The sequence below is a fragment of the Oreochromis aureus genome, linkage group 18 (genome assembly GCF_013358895.1).
Source record: "Oreochromis aureus strain Israel breed Guangdong linkage group 18, ZZ_aureus, whole genome shotgun sequence".
NCBI lineage: Eukaryota > Metazoa > Chordata > Actinopteri > Cichliformes > Cichlidae > Oreochromis > Oreochromis aureus.
In genome coordinates, this window is record NC_052959.1 from 9726127 (window position 1) to 9746693 (window position 20567).

Consider the following 20567-nt stretch of genomic DNA (forward strand, 5'->3'; position numbering starts at 1 on the left):
ATTGTCGTGATCTACCGTTTACTATGCTGTGTGTTCTGTCTGCTTGCCTGAGTTTATTTTGAGTCCCAGTTTTGTTACCTTTTTTGAGTTCAGCATTAAAGCTGTTTTGAGTTCACCTTTGGTCTCCGGAGTCTGCACCTTGGGTCCTATTCCTGTCTGCACACAGCCTGCATCTAACACATTCTGTCTGAAGGCCAGCAAAAAGACTGGATTGTAAAGAAGTCTACAAAACAGCTTTCTAGCTTGATCACTGTAAACACTTTCCTGATGAGTTTATCGGCTCAGACACGTTTTTGTTTATGATTATTTGTGACATTAGCCACTCGCTCATTGGCTAACAGCCTATTCAGTCACAAGCCACTGGCCAATAACTGAGCGGTTTTACAGTCAGACCGGCCTCTACTTTTCACATCTGTTACTGTTTTTGCAACAAAGGCAGAGATGGCGAAATCGCTCATCTTCATATCAGAACTACAAAAACAAGCAGGTGGCATCACAGTAGCTACCTCCATCTGTTATATGGTCTATGTACATTTACCAACAGCCAACAAGGTGGAAGTAACTTTAGTATTTTACCCTGTGTGTTTTACATGGTGCAGAAGACTTTTATTATTCTATAGTTTACATATTTTTATTTACTTTTTATTTGCGTGTTTTTATTTTGAAAGTTTAGTGTTAACTTCCTATCCATATCTCTCCAGTTAAGACAACGATCTATACCTGCTCAATGACCTGGTATAAAAATGCAGGGAGACACAGCAGAGCAGAGAAACCAACAGAAATATACAGCAGCAAATATTACTTAGAGCTCCTGTGAGCAAACCATGCTGTTTTTCTGTTTTATAAAATACTCAAGCACTGCAGGCAGCTAGCCAGAAGCGATCCGGTCCTTGTGGAGTGCAACAAGAACGGTAAAAGAACGACTGGCAGACAGGTGGGACTCGGTTTCAGTCGTTCTTCTGCATGGCCGTCAGAATGGGAAGTGTTAGAGTATTTTAGAACTCGTTTGTACTCGTTTTTGTGCCTAGCCTGGCTTTTATGTAGTAAATTCTTTTTTTAGTCAGCTAATCAGTCACCCCTCTTCCTTCATGTTCAGGGGCGTAACCCTCCCAATAATCAGACCCAACCAATATAACCCCCCCAATAAAATTATGAATTGTCTTGCAAAAAAATGCTGTTGATTTTCTTTACTCATGTCAGGTATTAACAGCAAATTAGTTGCATGTTTAATCATCTAGGAATTTACCCAGATTTATTTATTTATTTAGACAGAGATCTTGACCTCCCCAATGTTCAGCACAAAGTTACGCCGATTAAAAAAGTCCTCATTCAAAATGTAGAATTCATTTTTGTTTGCATTATTATTTTGTTTTGTCCTTTTTTATTATTTTTTTAAGCTGCAAAAAGAGATAACCAAGGTTTTTATATGTTAGCAGTGTAGCTAACGTAGCTTGCAACATTAGCTAGCTAACAGCTAATGACATTGGAGCTAAAAATTCCTCTGATGTAATTAAATCTAGTATTTTTAACCTGGTAGAGGCATTTTGTCATAGTTTTATCCCAGGGCCAAGTATTTAAATCTCTAGTGTGTGTGCTTTTCAGATTATGACACGGTGAGCTCTGTGCTGGTGAAATATGAGTTTTGAATTCCATAAAATGAAACTTGGCTCTTATCTTTTTGTGAATGATTAATGAAATAATGAGTGGCTAGCACAATTCTGATATCACAAATGGGAAGAATAATGATTCAAAACTGATGTCATTAAACAGAATGTTTTATATGGTAGATGATGAAAAGAAGTGGAAAGTCTTCAGTCATCTGTCCTGGATTGACATATTGTACCCTTGTAGAAAAGATCAAGGCCTGGCCTCTCCTCTCCAATGAGCACCCAAATGTCTCTTTTCCTCATTCTTGCAGTGCCCTATTTTTAGATAAAAGCAATTCCAGTGAGGCATATTGTTATGAAAATAGGCGCATGAAGAGAATGTTGAAAATAATTTCCAAGCCTTAGCACCACTGTTGTGTTTGTTGTGCTTGTTTGCGGTCTGTTCGGGGGTTCCTGCTGGTTCACTGAAGTCCGTTATACTCTGACACGTCTGTTGATTCATTTTGTTGTCTGACTTCACTTTGTTTTCAGCCAATGTAGAGACACAAAGCACAAACTGAACTTGACGTGAAAAGGCGCTTTCAGGCAGGAAGTAACAACACCCCTTCTTCCCCCCTCACTCATGTCAGCACTTTGCAGTTTCGGTTCCATCGCTTCCCTTTTTACCAAGCGACATCCAAAACGCACTCTTAAATGTCCATTTGCATATCATCATTGTCCACGCATGCACAGCTCTGTATGTTTGCATTGCAGCACAGGAACAACAGGTGGGGGGCAACTCTTGCGGTGTTGGGTGCAAGTATGAATTTCGCCAAATATACCTCAACCAGACATCACGTGGTTTCGTATCAGTTTCGCCGCTGTGAGCCGATAATGTTATTTGTTTAGTTCGGTGACACTTTAAACACTTCTTCTCTGACAAGAAATACAGAAGCGCAGTCTTCCCCATGTTTATTAACAGATCACTGCATGAAATAACTGCTACAATACTCCAGTGAACCAGTTACATAATTACAACTGTAAATAGGAATATTATTTCAAAATGATCAAATGAAACAGTCCTAATCTTTTGTCTCCAGCTGGCAGCAGAATCTTCTTGGCTCAGTGTGTGTATTGATTTTGTTGGTTCTCTCATCTGGTATGTTGACAAGAGGCAAATGCATACAGAGAAGCTAAATGACAGCTATTTAATTTGGTTTCAGTGATTGTGCAGGCTGCTGTTACCTGAAGAGAAAGGATGCTGCAGGTCCTGTTTATAGGACTCATATGCATTTCCAGAAATTGTGTCTTTTGTTCAACAGGTAATGTTTTCTGTTGTTGTTTTAGTTGTCTTGGGGTTGTTTTTTTTTAAATATGAGAATAGAAAAGGGTTTTGATTTAGCTTGGTGCAAGTTTCAAGGGTTTTACAAATAGACCGTGTTTACCACTGCATTCCTTTGATTTCTTTCTAGGCTGGATAGCTAAACCTTAACTACAAACCAAGTATCAAGGTTGAGTGTGCCTGTGTTGCAACTTTATGCAGGGGCAGAGCTAACCGGTGGCCAGCGACTGAAATTTGTCTACCACTTTGGTCAACCTGCACCACCAATGCTGAAATATATTAGGGGGTTTGCACCCACCACAGAGCTGCTAGCAGAAAGACTGAACAGAATATGGGGGAGATCAGCTGGACGTAAACAAAGTGCACGCCACTTTTGCCAATTTGTTGCTGTGGTTTCTGCGAAATGCTGACAAAGTCATGACAGACATGTGGTTTTCATCACACCAGAAGGAAAACAAAGCCAAAAGTCACGGCCGGCCCCCGTGACTGATGTGTTGTGAGCAATCATGACTTTGGGGTGTCACCGTTGCCGGTGGTATCAGTAAACTCTGTGTTGTAGAGGCTCTTGAGAAGGTTTATCGCGTCACTTGTGCTAGAGGAGCTGAGTCTACCTTTCTGCTCGACAGATGTGCAGTTTACATCTGCAAATTTTGTGGTCTATCAGATCTTGTCTGGGCTCCACAGTTCCCGCTAACTGTCAGCTGTAATTGACATTTGGAAGCTGGAAGGGCTTTGATATCTTTGTACAGCCTTGCAGATCAAGTAGCTGCACTTCAGACCCTCAGACAGCTACTTAGAGGGCCCCACGATGGGTGGGAGATAAGGTTAGAGGATTTATCAGCTCTGAACCTGATATTGACTGACAGCTTCAGACGGCTTGTTCATTTTCCAATTAAGTTTAATTAGGACCTTGTTCTTTCCTTTTAACTTCTGTTCGAACTAAAGAAACACATCCTCTGCTGCTATGCTGAAAGGCAGCTTCACACTCTCTCCAGCACAGACGTTGCACTTGTCTCCATCTCCATCTAGAACACATCTATTCCCTGTTGCTCTCTACTGTGTCACAATGAATTCGTCCTCCTGCTTTAAGGCTCTTATGTTTGGGAACGAGCTAAGGCCAGCCTCAGCGCAGACACATTTTATTATTCATTACATTTTATTCTTTCCAGCACTGCAGTGTCTGGCCTTGCTGGTGGTACAAGTGGAATCACAGAACAAGTGACCTCTGTTATAATTCACACTCTTAAACGTTTTCTATGTGAACAAGGTTGATATTATTCATGCAACGTCGAGCACGTAATCAAACCCGAGACAGTATAAACACACAGATATTCAAATTGATATTGATATTCGGACATCATCAGAGTTTTTCTTAAATATTGGGTCCAAATTGCTTAATCACAACGCGTCACAGCGTGAAAACAATTGTTACAAAAAATCAAGACAAAAATATCACCTCAAGTCAAAACAAACAGAATGAACGTTAAAAATGTACGTAATGAACATAATCACAGGTGTCTTTTTCAAGTTTCCTAGTAAATAGTTGGCAGGATGTTGAACCCAGAGGGGTTTTCTGTATCACAGATCAAGCTGATAGCAGTAAGCTGTTATACCGTTACAGGAAGTAGAGCGAGCATGGGAAATGAAACGCGGGCGCCGTTTATAAAAGACGAGGTGGTTCAACGAGTGATGGGTTAAACATTTTTCAGAGAGTTATTTGTGGCCTGCTGCTTTGCACGCCACAGACAGCATGGAGACGCTTCTTCTTCTATTTCCTCAATTCAGCTACATGCCCCCAAAGGAGGAAGCATATTTCAAAATGTTTGGTCCAGTAGGCTTACAGACACCAAAGATGAAGGACGACAGTAGCAGGTTGGTGTGTGATTTTCCGTCATTTTTAAATGTTTACCTGTTTTCTGAAGTTGAATATTTTCAGGGGGCTTTAGCAAATCTAACAGCTATTGAAAGAAATCGGAGCAGTACAACTTTAATCAACCAGAAGTAGATTCAGCGAGTGCTTTTGTACAAAGAAGAAATATTTTACTCTGTAATATTCACGACATGTCTCTGTACCTTGTAGATTTGCCTTTTCTGTGCTACTGAAAGCTGCTATAGCAGACACCATATAAGGCTGTTGAACTTAAAAGCTGCCGTCTTCCCTCATAAGGGTCTCCACGCTTTTCTTAAAAAACACGTCAGCTTATGTGACTGAATTTGCAATCTGTACTATGCTGCAGAGCTGTTGTGTAATTCATATTGTGCCATGAAAGCCACTTCAGAAAGTAAAGGAGAAAAGTTTGCTGCAATTGTAAGTGCACCTTCTGGTCTTTTATATTTGTTCTCCCTTGTTTGCAGGCAGAAAGACAAAGAGAGGAAGAGTCGGCTTAGCCTTTTTCTCACCAAGTCAGGCTCTCACGAAAACGTCAGTCCCAGTAAAAAGACAGCTACGACACCCAGCAAGTGAGAAAGAAAAAAAAATCCATTAACTTTTCATGCAGGCCGTGGTATTTTGCACAAGCGTTATCCGTTTTTAACCTCAGATTTCTGTATCCTCCATGACTCATTACACACTCACAGATACATGACATCTAGTACGTCTCTGTGAGAATCCAAGACATTTTTTTTGCTGCATCATTAGAGGAGAGCTGACCGCATCTCTGATTTGTTTCACAGCATCTCAACAGAGGCAGCTTTGCAATGGAGCGACTCCTTTGAAGAACTACTAAAGCACTCAGGTCAGATTAATGCCCGAAACTTTTCAAAAATGTTGCGTCCAATTGCCGTCGAGTTTCTTGCGCTGTCAAACGCTTTGCTTCATTTGAATTGTAAACTGTAACACGGTGCTCGAAGCGATAAATAGTTAATGGGGAGCGCTGTGAGAGTTTCACTACATCTTTTAATGTTTGTTAGCACAGATAGTAATACAGAAACTGTGCAACTTCCTCCCCTCGTCACAGATGCCGCACAGAAACACTGTGACCTGCTGGCGTTTTGCATGGTTAACAGAGACAGATCTATGTAATAAAATCCACACTTTTGAGCAAACGCACACATATTATGGTTAAGCTGTTTCGGGATATTTAAACTGACTATAGAACTGAGACTCATAGATTATGAAGTTTCGGCAGGTTTCCACAACACACTGAAATGTGGAAGCTACATGTCCTTAAACAGCTGTAGTTACATGAGCGTGACTAACAGTGTTTCTCTGTTTCTGTTTCTTTACATCAGATGGGGTGGAAACCTTCTCTCAGTTCCTCAGGACAGAGTTCAGTGAAGAAAACATTGAGTTCTGGTTGGCTTGTGAAGAATACAAGACCATTGATTCTGAGACAAAGCTGCTGTCCAAAGCCAAATATATTTATACAGTTTTTATTGAATCCGAGGCCCCTAAAGAGGTATGACATATGCCTTTTTTTGCATCACAAACTGCATGGATGTTGTGTTGCTAAGCTGGGCTTCAAAAGCTTAACCCCCCCTGGAGTACGGTTTACCGTTTTTCTTGGCTTATTTGTCATTGAGGGCTGTTGACAACTTGAAATATTTATATTATCGTAATAAAAAAATAACAGTAGGCGAATTCTAAAGTGCTGTGTAGACAGGAGCCCGCAGCAACTTGACCTTTGCGAACAATCATTAGGAGCAGCAGCTCGTCGAGGTCATGTGTTTAGCGCTTACACGTCTGCAAAGCAGGTTGAGTTATTTCTGTGCGAGACAGTTGTGGTTTAAAAGGTTTCCACTCACTTTGCAAAGATGATGCGACCACCATCTGATATGCTTTCAGGGCCCGTAGCATATTTGACCGTTAAAGAGTTCTGTGTCTGGTTTGAGGTTTTCACATTCCTCTGCAAGAGTGGAGAGAGCATCTCCCACACACTTTCAGTCTAAGATGAGTGCATATGTAAATCTGAAAGAGGGTTTTCAGAGCAACGCTGCAGTGGCATTATTGCACACAAGTACACAGCTCGAGTGATTTGAAGGGAGAAACAAATGTAAATGAATGCAACCTTCAATACTGATGGTAGACGATAGCGTAGTTTCACACGCATGCATATTTATTTTGAGAGCTGCTGGTAGATTTCAAAGGGAAGAATCTTAAGAATAATTCAGTCTATAAAGGGCATAAATATGGTTTTGCCGTCAGTAATTAAACATTAAAAAGCCAGTCGCGAGAGTAGGAGGCAGAAAGTTAACCTCTATCTGTGATGATATCTAAGAAACTGATGTGTGTCAGTGACTGTTTAAACTTAGATTATCTAGAGTTGAAATATAGTGTCAATAAAAACACACGCACAGGGAAAGAAAACTCACGCTCTGAGCGCAGTTATGAATAACTCACGTTTTGGCTTTGGAAAGTGATCCATTAATGTCAAGGTGAGGTTTGACATTCTTAACCTTTTTTAAAAGATCCTCAGCAGGCACAGCAGAATTAATTTCTCTTAAGAAGAGCATCTTGACATTCTGAAATTGACTTTTATTTGGTGTCGCGTGTGTGCAACCTTCTGAAACATCGAGATGTGGAGTTTCTCCATTGTTGTAAACGACTCCACTCAGCGCTCACTGCGGGATTCGGGGTTTCCCCGTTCTTATCAGTAAATTGCATATCTACTCAGGCCTTTGTCTAACCCACTGTCTGCCCCTGCTGCAAACCTACGCAAAAATCCCAAACTCGGTTGAAATGTACGTGGGTCAGTGTAGATTTAACATATGTCCCTATTTTTCATTCAGATCAACATTGACTATCACACCAAGACAGCCATCAAGAACAGCATGGCAAAGCCCACAAAGAGCTGTTTTGAAGCAGCTCAGATGAAAGTCTACAGCCTGATGAAAAAGGACTCCTACCCCAGGTTCCTGCAATCTGACATTTATCTGCGACTCACCAGGAGGAAAGGCCCCGGAGCCACCATGTTTCGCAGAAGGTCACGCTCCTGTGTATTCAACGACAGAGGGGAGGCCACGACCGAACCCTCAGCCTGGTAGCTTGGAGGAGCGGTAGCTTGCTCTGTGAGATGGATTAATTATTATACTGCAGCACAACTGCTGAAATATAACGTGTGGTGCGGAAGTTTATTATTCTCCACAGGTTTGCTTCTGCAGAGTGCATTATTTTTTTATAACCACCGTTGCCACAGTGGATTACTCCACATGCACAGCACTGTGACAACATGCCAGCAATAGTAATCTAAATAACATTTTGGGAAGTACATTTGTTTGCTTTCTTGAGTGCACTGACTGCTACAAGTCTTAAACGCGTGTGTGGTAAATGTGTGGCTACAGCTAGAAGCTGACTAGTTTAGCTTAGCATAAAGGCCGTTAACAGGAGATAATAGCCACAAAAGCTCTGTTTCAGAGTAACAAAATTCAAGCACATTTCATCCAAAGCTAATGTTGAAAGCTTTAAGCTTTATATGTTAATGGTTCATTCTGTGGAGAAAAAAAAACGATAGTATTTAAAGAAGTTCATCTCACTGTTTCACTTCATTCTGAGTCTTTGTGATGGGATACGCTAACGGGCTGCGGGCGGTAGCTTTATATCATGCAGATAGGAGAGTTCACAGGATTAACCTTCAGCTACAAGAATAATCTCAAAGGTTACGTCACAGCCATGTGGTTATCTGAAAATAATGGACGCCCCCTGGTCAATCAGAATTGAATATTCTCAGTGGCCATTGAATGAAACCAGGTTACTCTGCAGCATCTGTGGATTGATCTATCCATTCTTTTCCTCAGAGGCGCTCTACTTGTGGATTCAATCTTTATTGATGATTTTTAGATTTTTTTTTTTTTCAAATCTCACAAAACTTGAATGACAATGCGATAGCTAGCTGGAGACAGAATCTCAGATGAGACGCCTCCTCCCCACTGACAGTATCCAGCCAGCCGTACAGGCAGCCACACTGAGGCAGCCCTCGTGACTTCAGACGGCATATACTTCACTTGCTTTGTTTTCCGATCCAACAACAGCACCTTAAACACCATTAATGCAGTCGATGCGGCATACGAGCCAATTTGAATGTGTCTCATTAAAAGGAATTCATGAGTTTATCCTTCTATCGCACTGCCCACCTGTCTCAATACTAACTTGCAGTGACAGCCTGCTGCAAAAGTACTGAAACTTTTGGTTTTTTTAACAAGAGCTACAGACCTCTTATTTCTGCTGTTAATCAAAGACTCACTTTTTTCACACCAAGAAAATGTATCTGTGCTATTTGAATACTAATATTATAAATTATGATTGCCTTTTTTTCCGTTTGCTACCACCTAATAATTTATGTATTATTCATATGTCATCATACGTGTTGACTTGCTGTAAATGATGTGGAGTAACTCAAATAAACACTTTCTTATAAAGCACTTTTAATGAGGCCTTCAGTGGCATTAATTAGTCTGAATGACCGCATCTAAATGTGAAAAATCGAGCCATAGCGTGTGCATATTACACTAGTGGGGGAAATTGTGATCTTGTGTAGCTCCCTATTCCAAATCACTGAAAAATTAATAGACCGTATCAAGTCTCACCACTCTAACACGAAATTATTCATGTTACTGTATATGTATGCACAAGCTATACTTCTTGTAAAGACAAATGTGTATTAATTCAAAATTGTTGCCCCTGAACTCTTGAATATGCATGCAGACAGACTACATCTAAGTACTTAAAGCGGTACGTACACACATAGTGCTGGTTTAGCTCATTAACACAGATGTCAAGGTTTCAAGAATGCTTCTAAAGGGATAAAGTCAATCTCAGCCCAAGTACCTGTCACTCTATAAAACCTGTGCGGAATACCTCACATTTCCCATTAATTATGCATCCATCTAGATGGCAGCAGCAGCAGCATGCATACACTGCAGTTCCTGCTGTCTTCTCATACCAATAGTCAAAGAAGGAGTGTGGGGTGTGGGATTTATTGTAATGGTCTTTTAACAAAGGTAGTAGCTCTGCTGCCCTCCCAAATACATCACAGCATAAGATTAGTTGCCCGCTAAGACTTTACTGGCAGATTCTGTGTTTCTTTCCCCATTGGCATTTAAATTCGAAGCTCTGTCTATGCTAAAAAGCCTCTGAAATCACCCACAAGTTAAAGATGTATTGTGGAACCGCTGAAGGGAAACAAAAGAGTAAGAAAGCAGTTTGCCTGGAGATATGAGGCTTGTAAAACACAATGAATACCAGTCTAAGAGGAGTTTAAAATGAAAAAGATGTATTATAAGGTGGCTAACAGTGGATTTTACAGACACTTTCTCCAGTGTGTTTTTGTTTTAAAAGATTACTCAATGTAGACTGAAGAGCGTCAGCAGTTTATGTACCTGCCGGGCTTTTGTCTCCTTTTTGAGAACAAGTTTGTCCCGTCTCCAGAGCCTGTGTGGCTCACATTTAGCAAGAGATTTGCTGACTCCCGGGCTCAGATATTGAGTTGTGAACTCTTCCCCCGTTATAAATCCATTTGCACTTGATGTGGTTGACCTGCAAAGATATTGACACACTTCAGTATATTTCACTGCAAACAGAAGGCCATGTCGAGTTTGAAAATCTCGAGGTGAGAATTTGTATTTTGTATTAAACCTCCACTGAAGTAACAGAAGCAGCGAGGCACCCATTTATGCTGGGAAAAATCATCCAGCACTGCTGATTCGTAAAGTGGCTCCATGTTTATCAGTGGACTGGGGACAAGTTTCTGGAGGAAGTAGCCTAAATCGTTTTTAGGAATAATGTCAGACTGAAGGCAAAATGAAACACTGAAACACACGTTGTCAGAAAACATGCCAGTTGCATAAGATCTATAGGAGCAGGCTGAAATAAGTAGATGCTCTGTCAAGATTTTTACTTATTTTGTTTATAGAACAGTTTAAATTTGAAGGTACATGAGGAACAAAGAAAGAAAGAAAGCCTGCTGCTGTCTTTTAATATCATGTAAGTCAAAAGTCATCACCTTCAAGAGTTTGAAATCTAATTTAAATCAAGTGCTGGTCGCATCTTCGCTCTGCACCAATCTCTACCCCACAGTCTTGAGGAGAACAGACAAACCCCCCATTCGTGTTCAAATGAATAAAGCAAGCGGAGCGCACAACAAAGGGAGACAGGCTGAATCAGAGCCGTCAGTAATTACACAGGATGGTTGACACAAAAGTAAAGATAGGACAACTAGAGTGCCCCCATGTGTACGGTGAAAAAACTGCATCTCTGCTTGCTGTGGGAGTAGTGAGACGCTGCATACATTCGAGGCCAATTTATTAGGTACACATTACTACTAGTGGGTCAGGCCCCCTTTTGCTTTTGGAACTGGCTTACTTCTTTGTGACGGAGATTCAACAAGGTGATGGAGACTTTCCTCAGAGATTTTGGTCCATATCGACATGATAGCGTCACATAGTTGCTGCAGATTTGTTCGCTACAAAGCCATGAAGCGAATCTCCTGTTACCCCACATCCCAAAGGTGCTCTATTGGACTGAGATCTGGTGACTGTGGAGCCCATTTTGAGTAGAGTAACTCATTGTCATGTTCAAGAAACCACTTTGAGATGATCTGAGCTTTGTGACATGGTGTGTTATGCCGCTGGAAGAAGCCATCAGAAGATGGATATGCACTGGTCATAAAGACATGGATGTGGTCAGCAACAGTTCACTGTGATGTTTAAAAGATGCTCAATTGGTACTAAGGAACCCAGAGTGTGCTAAGATCTCCTTCATCACCCTCAACTGTTGACACAAAGCAGGATGGATCCATGCTCTCATGTTATTTATGTTAAATTCTGATCCTACCATCTGAATGAAAGACTCACTGGAGCAGGCAACAGTTTTCCAGTCTCCTGTTGTCCAGTTTTGGTGAATCTATCCAAACTATAGCCTCTGTTTCCTGTTCTTAGCTGACAACAGTGGCGCCTGTTGCGTTCTTTTGCTGCTGTAGTCCATCTGCTCTTCTGCATATCTTCATTGTAGCCAGTGGTCACTGGGATTAATGTTGCCTTTCTATCAGCTCGAAGCACTCTTGTCATTCTCCTCTGACATCTGATATCAGCAAGTCATTTTCACAGAAAGAACTACTCCACACTGGCTATTTTCTCATTTTTGCACCATTTTCTATAAACCTTAGAGATGGTTATGTGGGAAAATCTCAGTAGATTAACAGTTCCCAAAGCATTCACACCAGCCTAGCATCACCTTTTAAGTCTATGTTAACGAGCAGCTGAATAGGTGTGCCTAATAAAACGGCAAGCTGGTGAGCTAGTCAATATTGCATTATCGATGAGCTACCCATTAGTACCTATTAATATCTTAACAATAACTTAGGGCACATAAAATTTCTTTCCCATCAATGCCTTTATTCAGTCATCTATCCTCTGAGTTAACGCTGCTGTCAAACAGCACCTTTGTATTTACATGGTGTTATATTACATTTATGGCTTTGGATTTAGATTTCATTATGTTTTGCTTTATGATATTTTAGTGATTATGGTTATATGCTAACATGGAGTGGAAAAATGTCTTTATTTTATTAAGTTATTTATTTAAAAATTAGACAGAGCCATCAAAGGTTTCAGTAATTTCACCTCAAAGCTATCAAAACCAATCAAAGTTTGTCTTTACTTACTCATAAGTACTTCTCTATTGCACCACTGCATTTTCCTTTTCAAACATAAACTTCCATTTAAAAAGGCTTTCCATGTCTGTAATGGATACCATTTCTCAAAGAGTTTTACTGCAGAAATGAATAGTCCACAGTTGCCACTGGCTCAGGATGAAATGTACCTGTTTTCCTAAAGGATGGTACCAATCTAACTCTTCCTCCCATTGCTTTATTTTGCATTTTTTCTCCATCTGTTCTAGTATTTGTATCTCTGTTTAAAAAAAAAGATTTGTTTTGTTAAATATAATTGCAATTTTTGTGTAGTTCATACTTATAGCACATGAATGTTCAATTTAAAATCCTGGTTTTCACCTTCGGGGCTCTGTATGGTAATCACCTGCCTGCTTCAGAGGGTTAGGGTCTTGCAGCCTGGGCTTCTTATCATCTCAAAATCCAGACTAAAAACTAAAGTAATGAAGTCTTCGCAGCTCTGAGGACTCGTGAATGTGAAGTCTGGTCTTGTTAAACCAGCATTTGTGTCGCTTTTTACTTTGTTTCTGTCTTATTTCAGCTTTTTTTCCTTTTGATATCCTGGTGTTTTTTTCTGACATACAGCATTTCGTGATTTATGTCTTGGAAACTGCTAAATGAATAAAATTTACTTACTTCCTTAGTTACATGTAAATACTGCAGTATGATACGTCAGCCTTTTTTTTTAACTGTTTCCTTGCTTCGCTCCTTCCTTCCTTCTTTGATATGTTTTCTTTGCAGCATAAGGAGTTTTGAAACATCTCACATTTTGCTTTTTGACTTAATTAATAAAATCTAACTTCAACAAAGAAATTGTTCTTTGTAATAAAAAAGAAAAACATTTGAAACCTTCTCCACAGCATTATTTCTGGACGCATTTTGGACCTTTTTTTATCCTTTCTGTGTCTGGCAATTATATATCAGTCACTAAATCACTGTAGCTCACGGCAATTGAAATGGCTTTTCAGCACAAGTGGCCAGCTTTTAAAAAAATCTCATCAACACAAGAGGGTGTTTTTTCAGCATATTGTAACAAATGCGTTCTCTTTTACTAAAAGAGCCTTTTTAGGCTTGCGTTGAGCCCTTTTATTCTTGGATTCTGTTAACTTTTCAGAACTAGAAAAAACATCCTGGATGCAGTGAATGCGCAACGAGAGCACACCTCAGTCCACACGTCTTTCAGGCCATGGGCTCTTTTGAAAAACAAATTCCTCAACCTGGTGTGTCTACACACATGCAAATAAGGGCAGCCTGGGTGTTTTCCATCACCTGTGTGATCACCTTGTCATTTACATTCTTGCTTTGTTTCGGCCCATCACATTTCAGCCAGTGGTCAACAAGGTCAGAGCAGGCTAGAAATACTTATGATGACATCTATATGTATGACTTGTATGCAAGCAACAAAGTCAAATGAGAAGAGGACAGTCCTCCATATATAGCTCCTGGTCCGTCATGTTGTTCTTTGATGCATTAGAAAGTGAGAATGACCGCCCTGGGGTTGGTGGGTCTGAACACACAGCAATATACATTCATACAGCTGCCAAATGCTATTATTTACATTAAGTGCGATGTATCATGGAAATGTAAAATATGAAAAACATTCTCCCTCAAACAACAAAGTAGATATTAAATGAAAAGCTTAAACATTCTATTTGTAAAAACCTAATGTGACCTAATGTGAAAACAAACCTCTTGGGGTAGTTTATCACACTGTTAATGTGTGGGGGTGAAAAACTAATTAGAATTGTTTGCACCCGATTTGTTAATTGGTTGTTTTTCAAGACTTCTCCAAGTTTTAGAGCTAGAAACGTCAGTGCAAACTTGCACACACGGTTGACCAAATTAGCTACATCCCCCCAAAATTTGTCTAAAATACGGCATTGTTTGCAGTGTGTAAGTCAATATTTGGTATAGCCGTCTTTATTCTTCAACACAGCCTCTTCTTTGGATGTTAGGGCTCTGGGGAGGCCAATCCATGACTGTTAGTGTTCCACTGTATGTTTTTCTATCCTGTTATGCTTTTGCTGCATACACTGTGTTTGTCATGTCATTGTCATGCTGACAAATGAAGCTTTTGTCAATCAGTTGCTTTCCAGATGATATTTTTGTGTTAATAATTTCAATTTTGACAAGATCTCCAACACTCCTGGCTAAAATGCAGCCCTAAACCATGAGACAACCTCTGCCATGTTTTACAGATGACTGTAGACACTCACTATTGTACCTCTCTCCTGACCTCCTCTGTCGCCAATGATGACAATTTAACCACTAAATTTTCAGTGCAGGTCTTGTGTAATCTTTAAAAATGGCTTCTTGACAGCCACCCTTACACTGAGACCTTTCTGATGAGGTTTCAGTGAACAGTAAATTAATCAACTGAAAGGCCAGATGCCTCTCTTGGGTCCTTTGTCAGGTCTTTATTGGATTGTTTTCCTATTTCTGAAGGACACAGCTCTCAGATACTTTTCATCTGCCACCTCTTCTTTTGTCCTCTATTTGTCCATTTTCCTCAAATTTTTAAGTAAACACTGCACACCATGCTCAGATATGCCACTTTTTGGTTAATAGCTCATTGGGAATCATTTTTTATTGCAAAAATACTATTTATTGCTGTAAACTGTTCTATCTTTGGCATTTTTTCACAGAAAATAATGAAAACAAACTGTGTATTTTGGCTCTTTGCTAAATATGATAAGTGTAATATGTTACATGTTATATGTTATGTAATATGTTAAGTACCTCTTTCATGGTTGTATGATTCATAAGTCAGTGTTGTTATAAAAACAATGAAAAAAATCCTCTGAAAATGATCAGGTACAAGGAGTGGATTGAAATGTCCAAACGTATTTCTCGGGACTGCATTGGGAAAATCACGCGGGACTCTGGCTTCTTGGAAACAAAATATGAAGAAATGAGGGGTAGCTCAAGACTTTTGCACAGCACAATATAGTAATAGTTACACAGCATCCGCCCAACACCAGCATGTTAGCGTTCCCACTGTTGGCATTCCAGGCTAGCATTAGCATTTAGATTAAGACTTTAATTTTCTGTCAGCACAGATTGGCTCTTGCGGCAGACTAACATAAAACATTTCTATCACGACACTTGAAGGCATACTAATAAATCAGAGCTAACTTGTGCTATTGTCACATAACACTGCTAATATGCAAATGGGAGGATGACGAGGCTTCTCCTTAACAGCAAATTTGTTTATGGCTATTTGCATATGGCCAGGATCTTCCTGATCACCGATCATTAGTTTAGTTAAATCATATTCTAAATCTTGCATGTTGTGCTCTGCCACAGCAGGCCCATCCATTCGCTTCCGCTTAGCCTTTTCAGGGTCGCGGGGGGCGGGAGGCGGGGTACACCTGGACAGGTCGCCAGTCTGTCGCAGGGCCAACACACAGGAACAGACAACCATTGCAAACTCTACACAGAAAGACCCCGGCCTGATGGTGGAATTGAACTCAGGACCTTCTTGCTGTGCGGTAACAGTGCTAACCACTGTGCCACCGTGCTGCCCCTGTACAGCAGGCCCTGTATCCTATATTCTTAATTAGGCTCATTTTTTTTAAAAAGAAAAAGAAAAACAACTTGATTGCAGTTCTTACTAAGCAGCAAATAAATGACTGTAAGAAATTCATGTGCTGGAATGATTTATTTATTCAGCCTTGGTGTGATGCAAGTATCTCCCATGTCTAGGTTAATGTTGGTCAACAGATGAGTACAATTGAAATCACAGTCAAGTTCTCTCTTCCTCAAGGTACCGCAGACATGGACGGATGCCCTGTCTCTCCCAACAATAACACTTTGCATACAGATTTCCATATATTCCACTCGTGATGGGCGTGGGTCATTTAGATTTGTTCACTCACTTGACTCTCTCATTTCCAAACAATCACGACCCCATCTTCAGTCTGGCAGGATCTTATCTCTGTCTCCCTTTGTAGAGGACGAGGAGATGGCGATAAAGTGAGTTACTGCATATTTGATTATTCGGCCTTTACCATTTTCAGCAGGAAACAACTTACAGCAGCCATGTGGAAAATGCCAAAAGGCTTTTCATTCACTGTAAGTCTAACTTTGGACTGTGTCTATTTCTGAAGGGGTCTTGTATTGATAGGAGGTTGCTCTCAGGTGCTTGATGCATTTAACGAATCTTTGAGATGTCTTAAAAAGACGCTTTGCAGGTACGGTTTGCAGGCGGGGTGTTGTAATGTGGGGGGTCACAGACATTTGGGCTAGTGATAGATCTTAATGCTCTTTTCAAGGGTAGATTCTGTTGCTTTCCCACGGATCCACTGGGGGATGTTGAGACTTGGAGTGAGTCTGTGGACAAAGTCCTGAGCTGTAAAGGTGAGAGTCTCTTCTGATTCTGTATGATATATATTTGCTTGCATGTGCATGGTTCCCGCTCGCTTACTCTGGTCTGTGACTTCTAGCCGGGCAGATAGCTTTCCGGGAGTTCCTGAAGTCAGAGTACAGCGAGGAGAATATACTGTTTTGGCTCGCCTGTGAGGAGTACAAAAAGATTAAGACAGTCCCAGAGATGATCTCCTCCGCCAACCGGATCTACTCTGAGTTTGTCCAAACAGAAGCACCAAGACAGGTAAATAATTTGAGCATATAAAACAGGATTTTGCTGGAATTAAATTTTCATATTAATTTATTAGTAGTTAGTAGATTTATAGTCACATAGCATCTGCAATAAAACTGTTCATTTCATGGTGGTAAAATAGCAGAAATGTAAGCAGATTTCTGTGCAGACAGACAGCAGGTGATGATGGAAGGAACACCTGTAATGTAGTTTTTGTATGGCATTGCTTGATTCCAGATCAACATAGACTGCGGTACAAGAGAAAACATTACAAATAACATCTCCCAGCCGACCCTGACTTCGTTTGATACAGCTCAGAAGCACATTTACAGTCTGTTGGCCAGGGATTGCTACCCGCGGTTCCTAAAATCTGACATCTATCAGGGACTCCTGAGGAGAAACGATTCAAGGTGACTGTATTAAAAATGACGGCCTCTCAGGCTGAGGCTCATGATGTCTTCTGCTCAACTCTGATCTGCTGTAGCACTCTTTGATTTCAGCGTGGATAACAGGTTTATCCTATACAATCCAGATCCTTAGTCTAGTGGAGGTAGTTTTTTTTTTCTTAGTCTGTGTGATTTAGTAGCTTAAGTTGAATTTTCAGCTTGTATTATACTTTATCCCTTAATTAAGTAAAAAAAATGTACCTATAAGTCTTTATTTTCTCCCCTCCCACATACAGTTAATAATGAAGATAATTCCTTTATTGTAAAGTATTATCAACGCTTTATATAACTCTTCGTGCAAATATAAACCGTCTTATGCTCTGAGAACTTCCACTTTCTTATGCGAATAAATATTGTTATATTTCTGCCTCAGTTTTGTGTTCTATGGAACCTTTTCTTGTCTGCTTTGCATGCACTTCTTGAAATATCAAAAAACAAAACATATTCAGCCAAGTGACATCCGGGTGTGGTCTTTTTGTATGCGATGCAAATCACCTGGGTTCCTGTAATGTGGTCATTTGTCACACAAACAGCAGATGGCAACAGAGTTCTTTACGTCGTTCATTAAACAAGAAGCACAGCCTGGGGACAATGAAATACTTGAGACTTCCGCTAAAGTTTGTGTGTCATCTGCTCGGCGGTTTTAAGAAGTCAGAACGTTTACGTGAAGAGGAACTGCATGAATCAGGAGTCTGAATCTACATTTGCCTCATCAGACGTGGGCTTGCGGGTGTGCACTTTCAGTCACAACTAAGTTAGTTTCATGTTATCCCTAAAAAGTATTTTATATCCCTTCAAAATGTTGTGAAGCAGTACAGTTTTTAGAAAGTATGACACAGTTCTCCTCTGCGTTTGTTTATTTCTGGCAGGGACAGGGTGAACTTTACTAGCTCATATAATAGTCTATGCAAAAATAATGCAAATGGAAAAGAGCACACTAAAAAACAGGCTCTCTATTACTTTGTATTTAGACATAATGTTCAGGTCCACAAAAACAAGACAAAAAAAGAGAAAATGTTCATATGAAGGTAATATGAATTAACATAATGAATGTCAAGTACAAAATACCACTTTTTCACTGATGTCCCTTTTTTTGTTTGGAAAGTGGATGTGGGCGCAGCATGGTTTCTCCGTGTGACTACTCAGCGGTGGATGGACATTTTTTTTCAGTTTCTGTTGGTGGTACTGAATGTGAGGGCTGGCGGGGGGATTTATTTTAAGAGCTGTTTCAGATGTTTGAAAGACGGCGTTCTGTTTTGTGCAGACATATTGCCGCAACTTCCTCTTCTTTGAGACAACGCTGGTGGCTCTCACCTCTTTGTGGGAGGAAGACTAAGTTCACTGGGTTTGAAAAACAGGGTGTTTGCTCTACACACGCATTCACGAAGAAATGTGTAGCTGAGCAAAAACTGCAGGATACTGAGCGCAGGAAGTGATAAAGACAAAAACGAAAGGTTCTGAAGAAAGTTTGGGTTCTCACAGTCACAACATTTGGAGGAAATTCACGGATGGGTGTTGCAACCGGTAAAGAAAATGAGATAACAATAACAGTAATGTCACCACAGGCACATCTGCATTTTGACAGAAAGTGTTTCCTGTCACTCACAAGAAAAGTACAGACAAAGCACTGTACACCTCAGGAGAAACTGATTACATTTACCGCTACACATGAATGAGGTTATGTACAGCTCCTTTTTTTTTCACAGACATGACTGTTGTTAGTTGCTCTTTTCCTCTCCATGCATTCCTAACATGTTCTTAACATTTGTTAACTCTTCATCAGCCAGTGGCTTTCAGTTGATTTCAAAACAGAGGGAATCTTGTGAAATCGTGTGAACATCTATTGCAGCCATAATGAGATTAGGATTCATTCCTTTAGCTGAGAGCGTAGATCTACTGAAATGTTACAGCAAAACATTACAAGTGAGTGAGGTGAAAGAGTAGTATGACGCTGATATCAAAAGCAGATGATGAAAACAAATGAAAAGTTATCGTTAAAAATCTCCAATAAGAGACTACCAGGTACAGTAAAGCAGCTGAGAGAGGCTTATTGCTATAAGGCAGGCAGCTACATCAGTACTAAACTAAAATACTTCTGCAACTGCTGGGTGATTTTTTATCTTATTAATTTGTTGATGCTTGTTGATGATTTCCAGACAATAGATTCAACTCTATCTTTCTTCTCATGTTAGCTTTCTGTCTTAAGAACACACTAACGACAACAGATTAAAATTAGCCTGTAAAGCTAACCTTTTTTTTCTTTGGCACTATCATTAGCCATATGAGCAAATAAATGAACTTAAAGTGCCCCAGTGGCACGGCATTTGTGTTTTTCAATGCTGCTAGACAGACTGCTGTAGGAACAGACAAGAGCCATATTTGTAGCATATAGCATTAGCATTGCAGTCATGCTAGGATGCTGAAAGTGGTACTCTTGGTTCAAACACCATGGGTCCTGATGACTGTCACTTTGTCTTTGCCCTTAAATGTGGCTTTTAAACAAGTGAAACAGCAAAGGGGCGCGCCAAGAAACTAACCAACAGTGTTCATCCGTGAAGCACACTTATATCTGCTGAGTCATTTTACAAGACAGCTACAAAAGGAAGACAGGGAGCAACGCTGACCCACTTTTTAGAGCAGCTAGAACCCTTAATAACTGGTTTCCAAGTAAAAAGGATTTTACAGTCAATTAGTGAATGACAGCTGTAAGGAAACCTCAACTCTTCTCAGAGATGCAGGGTTAGCAGCTGTTTGGCCTTCGCCTTGTTGAGGATTTAGTTATACACTATAAGAACTATGATACAATATGATGAGGCATAACTGGAGCATAAGTGGACAATATTCATTCATACATTTGTTTTGTACATTTAGCAATAAAATCTCATCTGTTTACTGATAATAATGAGCTAATAATAGAAAGTACTACTATTTAATATTTGACACACCAAGTGGCTCCAGAAATGAAAACATACATGAACTGTCCAAAGAAAA

The 20567-nt window shown here is 40.1% G+C and overlaps 2 protein-coding genes across 2 annotated transcripts; both read left to right on the top strand.

Annotated features, from left to right (window-relative positions):
* The first annotated feature begins 4587 nt into the window (after positions 1-4587).
* rgs18 (regulator of G protein signaling 18) lies at positions 4588-9292 on the top strand. The gene is made up of 5 exons (XM_031754861.2): positions 4588-4800; positions 5284-5388; positions 5602-5663; positions 6160-6326; positions 7657-9292. Exons 1-5 carry the CDS (start codon positions 4679-4681, stop codon positions 7909-7911), a joined length of 711 nt encoding a protein of 236 aa, XP_031610721.1. The 5' UTR covers positions 4588-4678; the 3' UTR covers positions 7912-9292.
* Positions 9293-16253: 6961 nt separating this feature from the next.
* On the top strand, positions 16254-17909 carry rgs1 (regulator of G protein signaling 1). The gene is made up of 5 exons (XM_039602408.1): positions 16254-16296; positions 16450-16505; positions 16805-16889; positions 16976-17142; positions 17368-17909. The coding sequence occupies exons 1-5, from the start codon at positions 16254-16256 to the stop codon at positions 17542-17544; spliced, it is 528 nt and encodes a 175-aa protein (XP_039458342.1). The 3' UTR covers positions 17545-17909.
* The last annotated feature ends 2658 nt before the right edge of the window (positions 17910-20567 follow it).

Coding starts and splice junctions, on each gene's coding strand:
- rgs18 (XM_031754861.2), top strand. CDS start 4,679: ATGGAGACGCTTCTTCTTCTATTTCCTCAATTCAGCTACATGCCCCCA. Junction 5,389..5,601: donor ACAGCTACGACACCCAGCAA/GTGAGAAAGAAA, acceptor TTTGTTTCACAG/CATCTCAACAGAGGCAGCTT. Junction 6,327..7,656: donor AATCCGAGGCCCCTAAAGAG/GTATGACATATG, acceptor TTTTTCATTCAG/ATCAACATTGACTATCACAC.
- rgs1 (XM_039602408.1), top strand. CDS start 16,254: ATGAGTACAATTGAAATCACAGTCAAGTTCTCTCTTCCTCAAG. Junction 16,297..16,449: donor CAAGTTCTCTCTTCCTCAAG/GTACCGCAGACA, acceptor CCCCATCTTCAG/TCTGGCAGGATCTTATCTCT. Junction 16,890..16,975: donor CAAAGTCCTGAGCTGTAAAG/GTGAGAGTCTCT, acceptor TGTGACTTCTAG/CCGGGCAGATAGCTTTCCGG.